Below are 13224 nucleotides of genomic sequence, written 5' to 3'. Positions count from 1 at the left end.
AAATAAGTGCATTGCCAGCATGTGTATCTCCTTAAATATCAATAAAGGCAGAAAATCATACATTCATTTAAGTGTAATATCGCAAATGCAAACAAGAAAAGGGCTTCTGGTGGTTTCAAGCCTGCTCCAGAAAGCTTTGTCAATTTCATTCTCCGTGGGAAGGCAGGCGTGAAACCAACCAGCAGCCTTTCCTTCCCAGGCTAGACCTCCTTTACAGCCATATTGTGCTTCGTTGCAAAGGGGGAGAGGAGCATATGTAATTTTTTGGCTGACCAATTGGTTGATAGGGGGAGGTTTTAGAGGCGGAGCTTGGAAAAAGCAAAAAGATGTAGGGGTCTTACCGCTGCGTGTGCGGGTGCAAAAAAGCGTTTTTTTTAATTGGGAAAGAGCGAACTAAAAGGCAAAGTGAGGACTATCAGATGACAAACTGAATATGGAAACCGTGGATTATCCTGCTCCGTTTGAATAAGCCCTTAGTGTCTCTGCCTGAGCCTGCAGCAAAGCTTTTCCATTGGCCACACCTGGAAGACAAAGGGGTTGATCTACCAATCAGTTGTGAAACCTCCCTGAAGCTGAATTTAAAAAACAAACAAACACTGGAGCTGATCCAGTGAGGTTTGAAGAGTAAAATGGGGTAAAGTTTGACTAGTGTCATGTGCCCCCATTTTGAGAAACGAGGTAGAGATGCTCTGGAACTAGCTCAACAGTAAGTGTGTCTCTACCCTTAATGAGCCCTTCCTGCCACTTAAAAAAAGTGTTGATTTGGTTTTGAAGAGGCAAGGGCCAGGGTTTGATGGCAAACCACTTTTGGAGCTAGATCCAAACTAGAATGGGCCTGGGACTGACTTGAAATGGTGCCTCTTTTTTGAGAAGAAGAAGTTTGCCTTTCAGCACCCCTCCCCTGCAACTTTGTCAGTATCTCTGATTTTGGTTGCATTTGCTTTTAAGTATCTCTGATTTTGGTTGCATTCGCTTTTAAGTAAACTCTTTCAAATGGGATACAGGAGTCCTGTGCTCCTAGTCTTGCAAACTGGGTTACAATGCCACAATGTAGGTAAATGGCACGCTGTTAACATACATTTTGCTAAGGAGGAAAGAATTAAGTATCTTGGGTTTCCTTTTGATGTCCCCCTGACATATGGTGATTTTAACTCAGTGACAAATTAACAATTTTTAAAAGAAGTAGACAGTGTTTAGTGGAGAAGGATAGTAGATGTAATACAAGACATTAGGTTCTGCTGCTGCTAGAATATATACTGGAGAGTTAACCAGTTTCTGCTGCCTAAGATAGATTTCTCTTTTTAATATAAATGCATACATTGTCTCTAAATGGGGTTATTATCCACCCCATTGTACAATGTCCAAAGGGATTGGTTGGCCCTTGTTCAGGGTTAGGGGAGAAATAAATTGGAAACCAATTGCAAATAAGATGAGCGGGTACTCCATATTTACTGATATTATCAGCATTCTCTTACAAAACAAAAAATATGCACAACATTCAAGGCTGGGATATGTTTGGTTCTGAAAACAGCTTTTTTATTTGTTGCCATCTTCTATACTTACAACGAATAGGAAGTCAAAATAGGGAGCCATTTTGAATGCCATAATGAAATTTCAGCTGTGAGTAAACCAGAATAGAAATATACAGTGGCTTTTTGTTGTGAGATAATTACAAAACTGTGGCCTCTTTGATAATTATGAGGTTGTATTGTGAAAGGAAATGTATCCTGTAAATGATACTTCAAAAAATTTCAAATTTATTTGGGTTCTTTGTTCATGCATGTCTAATTTATACTTGTTTGTAAGTTCTAATCATAACAAGTGCAGTCTCTCTGGCTCTAGGCCTCCAGATCATGGATTGATTTTGAAAACACTGACCCCATTCCATGCAATTGAGTGATTTACTATAAGTATGGGTGCAGTAGCTAGATGTTTTTTGTACATTTCTTTTTATCCACACCCAGAATTCTGACAGGAAGAGTTATGGTGCTATATACTAGCAAAAAAAACAGGCAAAGAGGATGATCAGCAAAGCCAGCTTAAATATGGAACAAAATATCCATGTGGGTTCAGGAATCTTCCTTCTACATTTCTTTCTATTTAAACTATTTTCCTTCTTTCTAGTTGAACTATCATGATGTAAATGGTTTACAGAAGTGCAGGTCTAAAACTCATTACCAATTAAATACATTGAGTGAAACCTTAAAATTAGTCAAGGATGTCCTTTTTAACTTTGCCCTTCCTTTCTCTTGTATTTGTGAGTAATTTTTCTTATAAAAAGATTCCTAATATTTGTCATCTATAATTGAGAAACTAGTAGTGGGAGGCATAATTTCTAATGGACAAATGCACAGAAAGGATTTGTGTTCTATTGCAAGTACAGATTCTGGGTGGTTAACATCCCATTGGTTTTAGTTGGTCTGCTTGGAGTATGTCTTAACACTGGATAACACCCATATATTAGTAGAAGGGCATTGATCTCTACCAATTTAATAAAAAGACTAACGGAAAAGAACAGCAGGGTCAAATCGTAAGCCTTATATCATATATATATATATGATATATATATATATACCTGATGGCTTGTGTTTGAAGCCCCAATTGGCTCAGCACCATTCTTATGCTTTAAACTAGGTTTCTGCCTAATATGGTGAAAGTTAATTCAGAATAGTTAATTCCTATTAAGAATTGCCCTCATTCTGAATTAATTTTATTTCCCTTTAGTAACATTGTCATGTATCCAAATTTGGCTGGCTTTGTGATGATATCACTCTGGCTAGGAAAAAAAGGCCTATTTAAAGAGAGAGAAATTATGCCAAAGCTACAGCCAATCAAGGCTTCAAAGTGGCTCACAACGGAGTACCGTCACTATCAGAACATGAGGTTCAGGGGTGTGGACTTCTGAATTTATGTCTGGGATAGCATCACTTTGCAGTGGCCCCTACAACAACTTCTGCCTCAGAAAAGTGGAAATGCTTTTCATGGTGGGAGTAAAAATGTGTGTATTTCACATTTTTCAGTCAGCTTCTAAAACTAGAAGATTAGGGTTGGGATTGGGGTGGAGAAGACTGTTGGGGTTGGAGGAATAAAAAATATAGTACAGGGATGGGGAACATTTTTGGCTCCATGGACCAGATCCTTATCAGGATCTGCCGTACAAGCCAAATTATACAAGTGGGTGTGGCTGCCCACCAGTCAATCACATGACATCATTATGACATCAGATAATTGACAGGTGGGTGGGACCACCCAACTGTCAAAAACCCTTGTGCTTCACATTTAAGACTCCGATATCGAGGACTTAAAGGGAAACACCTGCTAAAGCCTTTCCCAAGTCTCTGCACTTTACTTTTAAGTTGGAGACTTTTGCAAGTCTCTCCCCCTCCCCCTTTAAGGTCCTAATCTTGGGGCCTTAAAAGGAAGGCACAGGGAAACTTGTAAAAGGCTTTAAGACAGCTGTCATGTTCTCATTTGAACAAACGGGAGTGCAGGAGCTGCCTCCCTTTGCAAAAAGCCTCCTTGAAATAGCCTGTACATGTGGGCAGCTTGAAAGGGCACTTTTGCATAGGGCTTTAATTTCTGCTCAGCTGATGAGCAGAAGTTAAATCCTGCCACTTGGCTGCACAATCTTGTTCCCTGTTAACAGGATCACACAGCTTATGCAGGATTAAACTCTATTCTCCCATCCATCATTTGACATTAGTGATGTCAGGTGATGAGCAAGTGCACGTGAGTTGGGGAAAATGGCCTTGGGGACCAAATGGGACTCCTGAAGGGCCATGACTGGCCCAAAGGCTGAAGGTTCCTCATCCCTGATATAGTGAATTGGAACTGTTACTTATATTACTGAGCATAACAACCCAAGGGTACAAAGGTGCCATGTCTAGAACAAGCTATAGGGAGACCTTTTTAACTATACAATTGCTGGTTGTCTTGGGTGGAAGGTGATGTTGAAAAACATATGAGGGACTTTGAAAGAGGTCATGCACAGAGCTTGGAAGATTACTTTTAAAAAGTAATAAATTACAGTTACATGGCCCCAAAAAGGAGTAATTACTGTTACAATTACAATTGCTCTGAAAGTAACCGATTACTTTACTTTTATTCAATAATGCTGGGAAAAACAGAAGGGAGTAGAAAAAGAGGAAGGCAAAACAAGAGATGGATTGATTCCATAAAGGAAGCCACAGACCTGAACTTACAAGATCTGAATAGAGTGGTTCATGACAGATGTTATTGGAGATCACTGATTCATAGGGTTGCCATAAGTCATTGTCAACTTGAAGGCACATAACAACGAAGAAGTCTTCTGTATTCTTTAAAAGTTGTGCAGGGGGAAGGGAGAATTCCACCTTGTGTTTTTTCCCATTACAGGGTTGCAAGAACACCTGCATTTGGCTGACTTTCTCTTTTCCTAAAGATACAGGATCAGTCTCAGACCAGGAACTTGGAAACCCTAACACACACAGAAGCCACCTTGAGCTTTGTCCCCCCACACCTCATCTTCTCTCACCTCCGCAGCCAGTTCTTCATGTTCATTTTTCTGCTGCCTCCTTGCCCTCCAGCTCTTTTCTCCTTCCACTCCTGTCCATTTTTAAACAATTTTTTTCCACCCCGTCTTGCTCTCCACCTCCTCCCTCGTTGCCTCCTAAGCACCCACAGAGCACAAGGGAAGAGTAACGCTGCACAGAAGCTCAATTTGAAGCACATGATTTTTATCCACAAATTAGAGGAGCAGAAGACTTCCCCTGCTCCCCCCCCAAGTAACGCCCAGAAGTAACTTTGGAAACGTTAGAGTTACAGCTCAAAAATAATGAAGATTCTACTCGTTCTATTACCAGCAAAATGTAATGAAGTTACCAACTCATTACTCAAAAAAGTAATAAATTACAAGTAGCTCGTATTTTGTAACGCGTTACTTCCAAGTTCTGATTTTCTGTTAGCTTAATCTTTCTTCCAAGGTTAAATAAGATTGACCTAAATTCCTTGAAGAAAGGGCAGGACAAAGATGATTAAAAAAAACAGTACTAGGTTTCTGGTTGGGAAGTGTAAATCAGTTCTATTTGTACATCACTACAAATTTGAAACATAATTATTTCAATAGAATATTATTGTCAAATAGCCAATTATAACTGGGTATGGAATACTGGTGTATTCAGAATAGAGTTGGAAATGCAAATCCTAAATAAGCTGCAATATGAACACTGCATGAAGAAAATGTCACTGGCAAGGATTGAGTTTGATCTTGTGAATTAACCTCCAATAGTGAATGTTGCATTTGTCATCACTGGCATATCTGGTCTGATTGATTTATAGTTTTGCGTTGTATACTGTTTTAATTTATTTATTTTACCTTTACTGTTTTGGCTGATTTATTTTACTTATTGTATCTTTAATGTATCTTTTTAATGTATGTTTTTATTTGTAAATGCTTTCTTGTTAACTGCTTTGAACTCAGCTTGGTTGTTGGAAAAGGGACATACAAATATTTAATCAAATCAAATGCTGCTTACATTCATAGTGTGTTATATGTTAAACACTTATGTGTTTGAAACCCATTCACACAGCCTTGGTGGGCAAGTTAAACTAGAGGACTCAAATCTTTAGTCCTACATCAGCCACCTCAGTGAACATGGTTTATTATACTTGGAAAAGTAGAATCATATGGTTTGAGATGCATGTGGTATAGTTAGTGATATAAATATACAGTGGTTTGTAACAACTGTAGTAAAAGAGATGCAAAGTAACAGCAAAAAAACACAAAGCTTTGATATTTCCTTGATCAGTATTATAAGCCAACATGTTTGTATTTTTGTACATGTTCCAGCTACTGTTAAAACGTAGTTGCTCTGTTCTAATTGCATTATTAGCTTTCTTGGGGTTTTGGAATGCTAGTTTTTGGTGTGTATACATGATCCTGAATGGCAGAGCAAAGGCTTTTAAATAAACAAAATAAAACCTTACTATAATCATTTCTGAACATTAGGAATTCTAACTTTTCTTTTTTTAAAAAAACAACAACCCATAAAACCTTACAACATTTTAGAAGGATTACTTCATTACAGTCTTATAGTGTGCTTAACACTTTTATTAAAGCATTACATACTTTTTTTTAATGCTTGCCAGTAGTGGCTATGTGGTATGACAGAACCATGGAGCTATCCTCCTAACACTTGTGTCACTGCAGCTTACCTGCACAGAGCTGGGATGGGACAGAGTAGTGGCAAGGCTAGGGCATCAGATTAGCTTGGCCGGTATGTCTGCATAGTTACAACCTTGCCACTGCCCTGCTTCACTCCACCCTGTCCAGGTAAGCTGCAGTGATGGCACTATTGGAAGAGTAGCTTCACAGCACTGTCCCATCACACCAACTGCTACTGATGCTTATGTTTTGTATTTTGATTATGACACAAAATAGATTGTCCAGTATAAGGAACAAGTGGAACCACTTTTGAGGAATCAGTTCAGGATAAACAATTTTTATATTTCTGACACTAAGATAACAGGTAAGATTTTCTGTTTGAGAAAAAATAAAGCACCACAGTTTAGCAAAATGTTAGCTAATACAATTCTTTATGCTCAGGCTCCTTCTAATGTTTCTGTTCTCACATCCTTATCTTCTTTCTCTGTATTTTAAGATGGGGTGTGGATAAGTGTAACTTACAAATTGGTTTCATCCCACCTTGCCTCCTAGGAGAAAGAGAAGCTGTATGTAGAACTGAAGCACATCTTAGCTCGTCAGCCTGGACCAGAAGCTGCAGAACAGTTGCAGTTATATCGGCACACCCTGCGGGAGAAAACCAAGCAACTTAAAGTAAGAGTTATTTTCAATAATTCATTATACAAACAATAAATATGGCAATAAATTGATTGTGCTCCTCCAGCCCCAACAATTAGGAAATCATTATTGTCAGGCACATGAAAACTTGTGTTCATAGATAAGTACTGTTATTTTTATTATATATTTTTATATCTTGCGTACATGCCAAAATGGCTTCTAAGCAGTTTATAAGTGTAAAATCATTTATGAAATCCATACATAACTACAATATACATTAAAACAATTCCATCAAAAAATTAAAAACTTCCATAGTTAAAATATATTGTAAAATAAGCCAGTTAAAAAGCATAACAATTAAATAGTTAAAAAGCAATTAAAAGAATTAAATCAAAAAGTTCAAGTTCAGGGGAATGCTTGCCTAAACAGTTGTGTCTTCAAGAGCCATTGAAATGCCAATACAAATGGAACCTCTTGTATTTCAGCAGAGCGGGCATTCCACAATAGTGGAAAAGCCCACTTCTGTGTTATTACAAGCCAATAATCATTAGGCCATGGCAAAACTAGCTGGTATTTGCTGATATTAATGCCCTTACTTGGAGGGGAAGACTGTTTTTCAGGTAACCTGGTTCAGAGTTATTTAGGGCTTTATATATAAATAGCAGAGCTTTAAAACTGGCTTGGTGGCTAATAGACAGCCAGTGCAGATTCTTTAGCATGCTCTGGCATGGCATGTGTCCATTAGGAGCATCACTCACGACCCATGCTGAGGCATTCTGTGCTAGCTACAGCCTCCAGACCAACTGCAGGGGAAACCCCTTGTGGAACACATTATAGTAGTCCAAATCAGAGTTTACCAATGCATCTACTACAGTGGCCAAATTATCTCTGTCCAGGAAAGGCTGCAGTTGATGCACCAGTGATGCTGATGATAGGTGCTCTTCCCCACAGAGGCCACCTGGGCCTCCCTGGACAAGGATGGTTCCAAGAGCACCCCTAAACTGCATATCTTCATTGGAAGTGCAATCCCATATAGAGAAGGCAGACATGGTTACATCTGGATATAAACTAGTGGAAGAACAATGAAGGATGTACTGGAAATGGTGCAGCTCTGTTTGTTAAAGAAGACTTAAGATGCCAACAAGCTAAAAATCCTGAAAGGGGCAGACTCTTCCTCCAAACAATCATTGTGGGTGTTGATACCGGGACCTAAGAGAAATTTAGTACTAGGGATGTACCAAAATGCCAAGGGTGATCTTGAGATGGAGAATAATAAGAAGGCATCCAAAAGAGGAAGTGCTGTAGTAATTCGTGACTTTAAATACCATCAAATAGACTGGATACATGCATGTTCCAGTCACAATAAAGAAGTAACATTTCTAGATACCCTGAATGACTGGGCCCTAGAACATTTGAACAAAAGGGCAGTGACCCAGAACTTAATCTTAAGAGGCACCCAGGACCTAGAAAATCCAACATAAATATATTTGACTTCAAAAGTGGAAACTTCCCAAAAATAAGGGTACTGGCAAAAAGGAAGTTGAAAGGGAAAGTGAACAGGGACAGATCTCTCCAGAATGCCACAGTAATAGAAGTTCAGTTAAAATACAGTGCCTTGCAAAAGTAGTCAGACTCCTGACCAATGCTCTCATATTACTGAATTATAAATGGTACATTGTAATTTTGTTCTGTATGATATTTTATTTACTGAAACTCAAAATCAATTATTGTAAGGTGACATTGATTTTATGTTGGGAAATGTCTGTAAGAAACATAAAAAACTGAAACATGTTGCTTGCATAAGTATTCAGCCCCTGTGCTGTGGAAGCTCCCAGTTTACACAGATGAAAGAAATTGCCCTGTCGAGGACACAATTACCTTACCATTGGCCTCCACCTGTGAATCATTAAAGTTGCTGTCACATTGTCAGGATAAAAACCCCACTGTTGAAGGATCATTGGTCAGGCTGTGAATCTGAAGGAAAATGTAGACCAAAGAGCATTCTACAGAAGTGAAAGATAATGTAATACAAATGCATAGATTAGGAAAAGGGTACAAAATAATATTCAAGTGTTTGGATATCCCAGTGAGCACAGTTGGATCAATAATCAGGAAGTGGAAGCTGCATGACACCACCCAGGCCCTGCCAAGAAAAGACTGTCCCTCAAAACTCAGTGCTCGAAGAAGAAGGAGACTTGTGAGAGAAGCTACACAGAGGCCAACAATTACTTTGAAGGAGCTACAGAGTTCAGTGGCTGGGAGTGGAGTAGTGGTGCACCAGTCAACCATATCAAGAGCTCTGCATAACACTGGCCTGTATGGGAAGATGGCAAGAAAGAAGCTGTTACTCAAAAAGTCCCATCTGAAAGCATGTCTGGAGTATGCTACAAAGCATGAGAGTGCCCCAGCTGCGATATGGGAAAAGGTTTTGTGGTCAGATGAGACCAAGATAGAGCTTTTTGGCCAAAAGTCAAAGCGCTATGTGTGGTGCAAACCTAACACTACCCATGCCTCAAGACACACCATCCCTACCGTGGAATATGGTGGTGGCAGCATCATGCTGTGGGGATGCTTCTCATCAGCAGGGCCTGGGCATCTTGTTAAAATTGAAGGAAGAATGGATGGAGCAAAATACAGGGAAATACTGCAAGAGAACCTGCTTCAGTCCACTCAAAAACTGAAGCTTGGGAGGTAATTCACTTTTCAGCAGGACAATGATCCCAAGCACAAGGCCAAAGCAACACTGGAGTGGCTCAAGAATAAAAAGGTAAATGTCCTACAGTGGCCCAGTCAAAGTCCTGAGCTCAATCCCATTGAGAATCTGTGGCGCTCTTTGAAAATTGCGATCCTCAAGCGACGTCCAACCAACCTGAATGACCTGGAGCGAATCTGCCAAGTTGAATGGGCCAAAATCCCTCCAATACTGTGTGCAAAACTGGTACATACCTACCCCAAAAGACCTACAGCTGTTATTGCAGCGAAAGGTGGCTCTACCAAATATTAATGTTTGGAGGTTGAAAGCAAGCAACATGTTTCAGTTTTTTATGTGTCTTTTACAAACATTTCCTAACATAAAACTAATGTCACCTTACAATAATTAATTTTGCGTTTCAGTGTTTCAAAATAAAATATCATACAGAACTAAATTACAATGTACCATTTGTAATTCAGTAATATGAGAGCATTGGTCAGGGGTCTGACTACTTTTGGAAAGCACTGTATCTACAGCAGATCAGGAAAGGTACCACAAAGGCCAAGAGGATGCCAGCATGGTTAACTAGGATATTCAAGGAACCTATTAGAGGCAAGATGGCTTCCTTCAGCAAATGGAAGTCTTGTCCAAATGAGGAGAAAAAATCGGAACACAGAATTGGCAAAATAAATACAAGCAAACAATAATACACATAAATACCAACAACAAAACATTCTTCAAATAGATTAGTAGCAGGAGATTAGTTATGGAGGCTGTTGGAACTCTGGATGACAAGGGAGCTAAAAGTGTGTTAAAAGGAGGAAAAGGAGATTGCTGAGAAGCAGAATGAATTCTTTGCATCTGTCTACTCAGCAGAGGATTTAGGGCAGATCCGTGTGGCTGAACTAACTTTCTCTGGAAGGAAGTCTGAGGAACTGAAGCAAATAGGGGCAACAAGAGATGATGCTCCAGGCCTTATTGACAAATTAAAAACTGACAAATAACCAGGTCCAGATGGCATCTCAAACCCGAGAATTCTTAAAGGGAAACTACTGGCTAGTTAGCTTACCATCTGCTCTGAGAAAATTGATGGAAAGCATTGTTAAAGTAAATAGAAGAACAAGTCTTGCTGACGAAGAACCAGCATGGCTTCTGCAAGGGTAAGTCTTTGTCAGAGGCAGTATGACTCTAAATACCAGTTGCTGGGAATCTCAGGTGGGGATAGTGCTGCTGTTGCACTCCGGTTCTGTTTGTGAATTTCCCACGGGCATCTGGTTGGCCACTGTGAGAACAGAGATCTAGACTAGATGGGCTTTTGGCCTGATCCAACAGAGCTCTTCTTATATTCTTTTGTTCTAGTCTCACTCATTTCAAAGAGTTCTTTGAACGTGTTAGCATGCATATAGATAGAGGTATATTTTTCTATATACCTTAGACTTTGAAAAAGCTTTTGATAAAGTACCTCTCCAAAGACTCCTGAATAAGCTTAGAACCCATGGAATAAAAGGAGAAGTTGTCTTATGGATCAGTAAGTGGATGAAACAGAACACAAACAGGAATAAATGGACAGTTTTTCCAATAGAGGGATGTAGAAAGTGGAGTCCCCCAGGATCGGTACTGGGACCTGTGCTTTTTAATTTGTCTACATGATCTAGAGTTCAGGATGAGCAGTGAGGTAGCCAAGTTTGCTGATGGCACCAAATTGTTCAAGACAGTTAAAACAAAAAGAGGGACTGTGAGAAGCTCCAAAAGGATCTCTCTAATCTGGATGATGGGCAGTGAAATGGCAAATGCAATTCAATACAAGCCCGTATAAAGTGACACACAACACGGCAGACATTCCTAATTTCACATATGTGCTGATGGGGTCTGAACTGATGGTGACTGACCAGGAATGCAACCTGTGGTCATATTGGACAGCTAGATGAAGATGTGTGTTTGTATTATGTTATACGTCCCCTGAGCTTGACCGATGGAGCTTTGATGGTTAAGAGCTCCCTATCAAGCTCCTCCCTTGCTCAATGCAGGGCCTTGAAGACCTGGCTCTTTAACCAGGCGTGGGAGGAGGGTTAGGTTGGCAGTGTGCAGCTTTGGGGGTATTTTAACCTTTAATTTTTAATGCTCTCTGTTTATGTTTTTATATGAACTGTATTTGTGTTTTGCTGTATGTCGCCCAGAGTGGCAGACTAACCTCTGCCAGATGGGCGTCTAATCAAATCTAATAAATAAATAAATAATATAATACTGTGAAAAAGGCAAAACTGATGTTAGAGATCATTAGGAAAGGGATTGGAAATAAAGCTGTCAATGTCATAATGTTGTTATACAAATATATGATGACCCATAATCCAGCAGAGCTCTTCTTTTAGGGAACTTTTAGGGAAATGTCCATGAATTCTTTTCACATACCCAAGAAAGCTGTTGTGTGAATTTCCTAACTGTGTTGAGATCATTTGGTGGTGTAATATTTGTTTATAAAATTAAGAAATCAAAATCTAATTAGAGCATTAATTTACATCCTATTACTATAAACGTGCATCCCACTTGGGCCTTTGGAGATATTGCCAGAATATTGTATTAGGCTTAATTTCCTTTTTAAAAGAGTGAGATTTTCTAATGCTCCAGTCAAAATATTTTCCCTCTGTCCTTAACAAGCTAGCAGAAACAGATTAAGAAAACACTGCTAAATCCTTCATCTTTCTCTAACAGTACACTGACGTATATTAGTCTTGCATCTTATGAGGGGGCTGACAAGTGTAATCACTCTTAACCCCTTGTCATTGCGAGGCAGGATTTCCTTGGTGAGAAAAGCTTGTCTATGCCTCCTGGAACTGCTTGAAGCACCATGTTAAGTAGCAACTTGGCTGATACGTAATGTGGTGCTCTTCCTTCATTTTCACAGCATGAAAATACAATAAGAGTACACAATAGAGCTGCATTTAGTTGTGTGTGTTTTTAAAGTTTATGGCTCTAATGGTTACAAAACTCGAATAGCAGCAGTAGCGACTGGTGGCACAGGTGGGAGGGAGAGAGGGAAGTGCAAGGCAGCAGGAAGCTCAGCGTGATGAGGGTACAGCAGTGGGAGTGGTTGACTGACATATACCATCCTGAGCTGCACCTCCCACCTCGCCCTCTTGATGTTGGGAAGCCAGGTGAGCAGCACTGCCCCACCAACCATTGCTGAATATATGCAAAATCAGAGGTTTGTATCACTCCAAGTTATATTCTGAGTAGACCCATTGAAATTAATGGACCTAAGATAGTCGTGTGCATTAATTAATAGTAGATTTACTCAGTTGGATACAATTCAGGGAGATAAGAACACCAGTACAAAAGGTTAAATTTATTGTTTTCTAACCCTTATTATGATTTCTAAGCTGCTTCAGGATTTTTCTTAACTCTCTCTAAAGTGTTTCATGTTACCAAAGGTCCATCCCATGGACAAACAGTAACTTTGACATCTAAGTTGGAGTGAATCTGAGCAATTGTATCCGCAGATTGGTGCCAGCATGTCAAGTGGCTGTCTCCACCACAAGAACCAAAATGTAACATACTTCTGACCACTCAGAAAACTCCATTGGACAACTCTGTACAGATGGGATGGTGACAATTTTGCCACTATTACCACCTCAGAGTAGACTCTGAAATGATCTCTAGCCCATGTTCACTCATATTCATTTCAACTCATTGAAATGACTCGACCTTTGTGACCCATGCATTGGTAACCTCAGGATTGGACTACTGTAATGTGTTC

The 13224-nt window shown here is 39.6% G+C and overlaps 1 protein-coding gene across 1 annotated transcript in view; it reads left to right on the top strand.

The window, feature by feature from the left end:
- The window catches only part of CFAP58 (cilia and flagella associated protein 58), a 160971-nt gene that overhangs the window by 140540 nt on the left and 7207 nt on the right, over nucleotides 1–13224 (top strand). The window contains exon 16 of the mRNA XM_061634391.1: nucleotides 6695–6814. Within this exon, the coding sequence (XP_061490375.1) occupies nucleotides 6695–6814 (120 nt within the window). The remainder of the gene's footprint in view (nucleotides 1–6694; nucleotides 6815–13224) is intronic.

This window comes from Rhineura floridana, chromosome 7 (genome assembly GCF_030035675.1).
Source record: "Rhineura floridana isolate rRhiFlo1 chromosome 7, rRhiFlo1.hap2, whole genome shotgun sequence".
NCBI classification, from domain to species: domain Eukaryota; kingdom Metazoa; phylum Chordata; class Lepidosauria; order Squamata; family Rhineuridae; genus Rhineura; species Rhineura floridana.
This window is presented reverse-complemented; position numbering and strand designations above follow the sequence as displayed.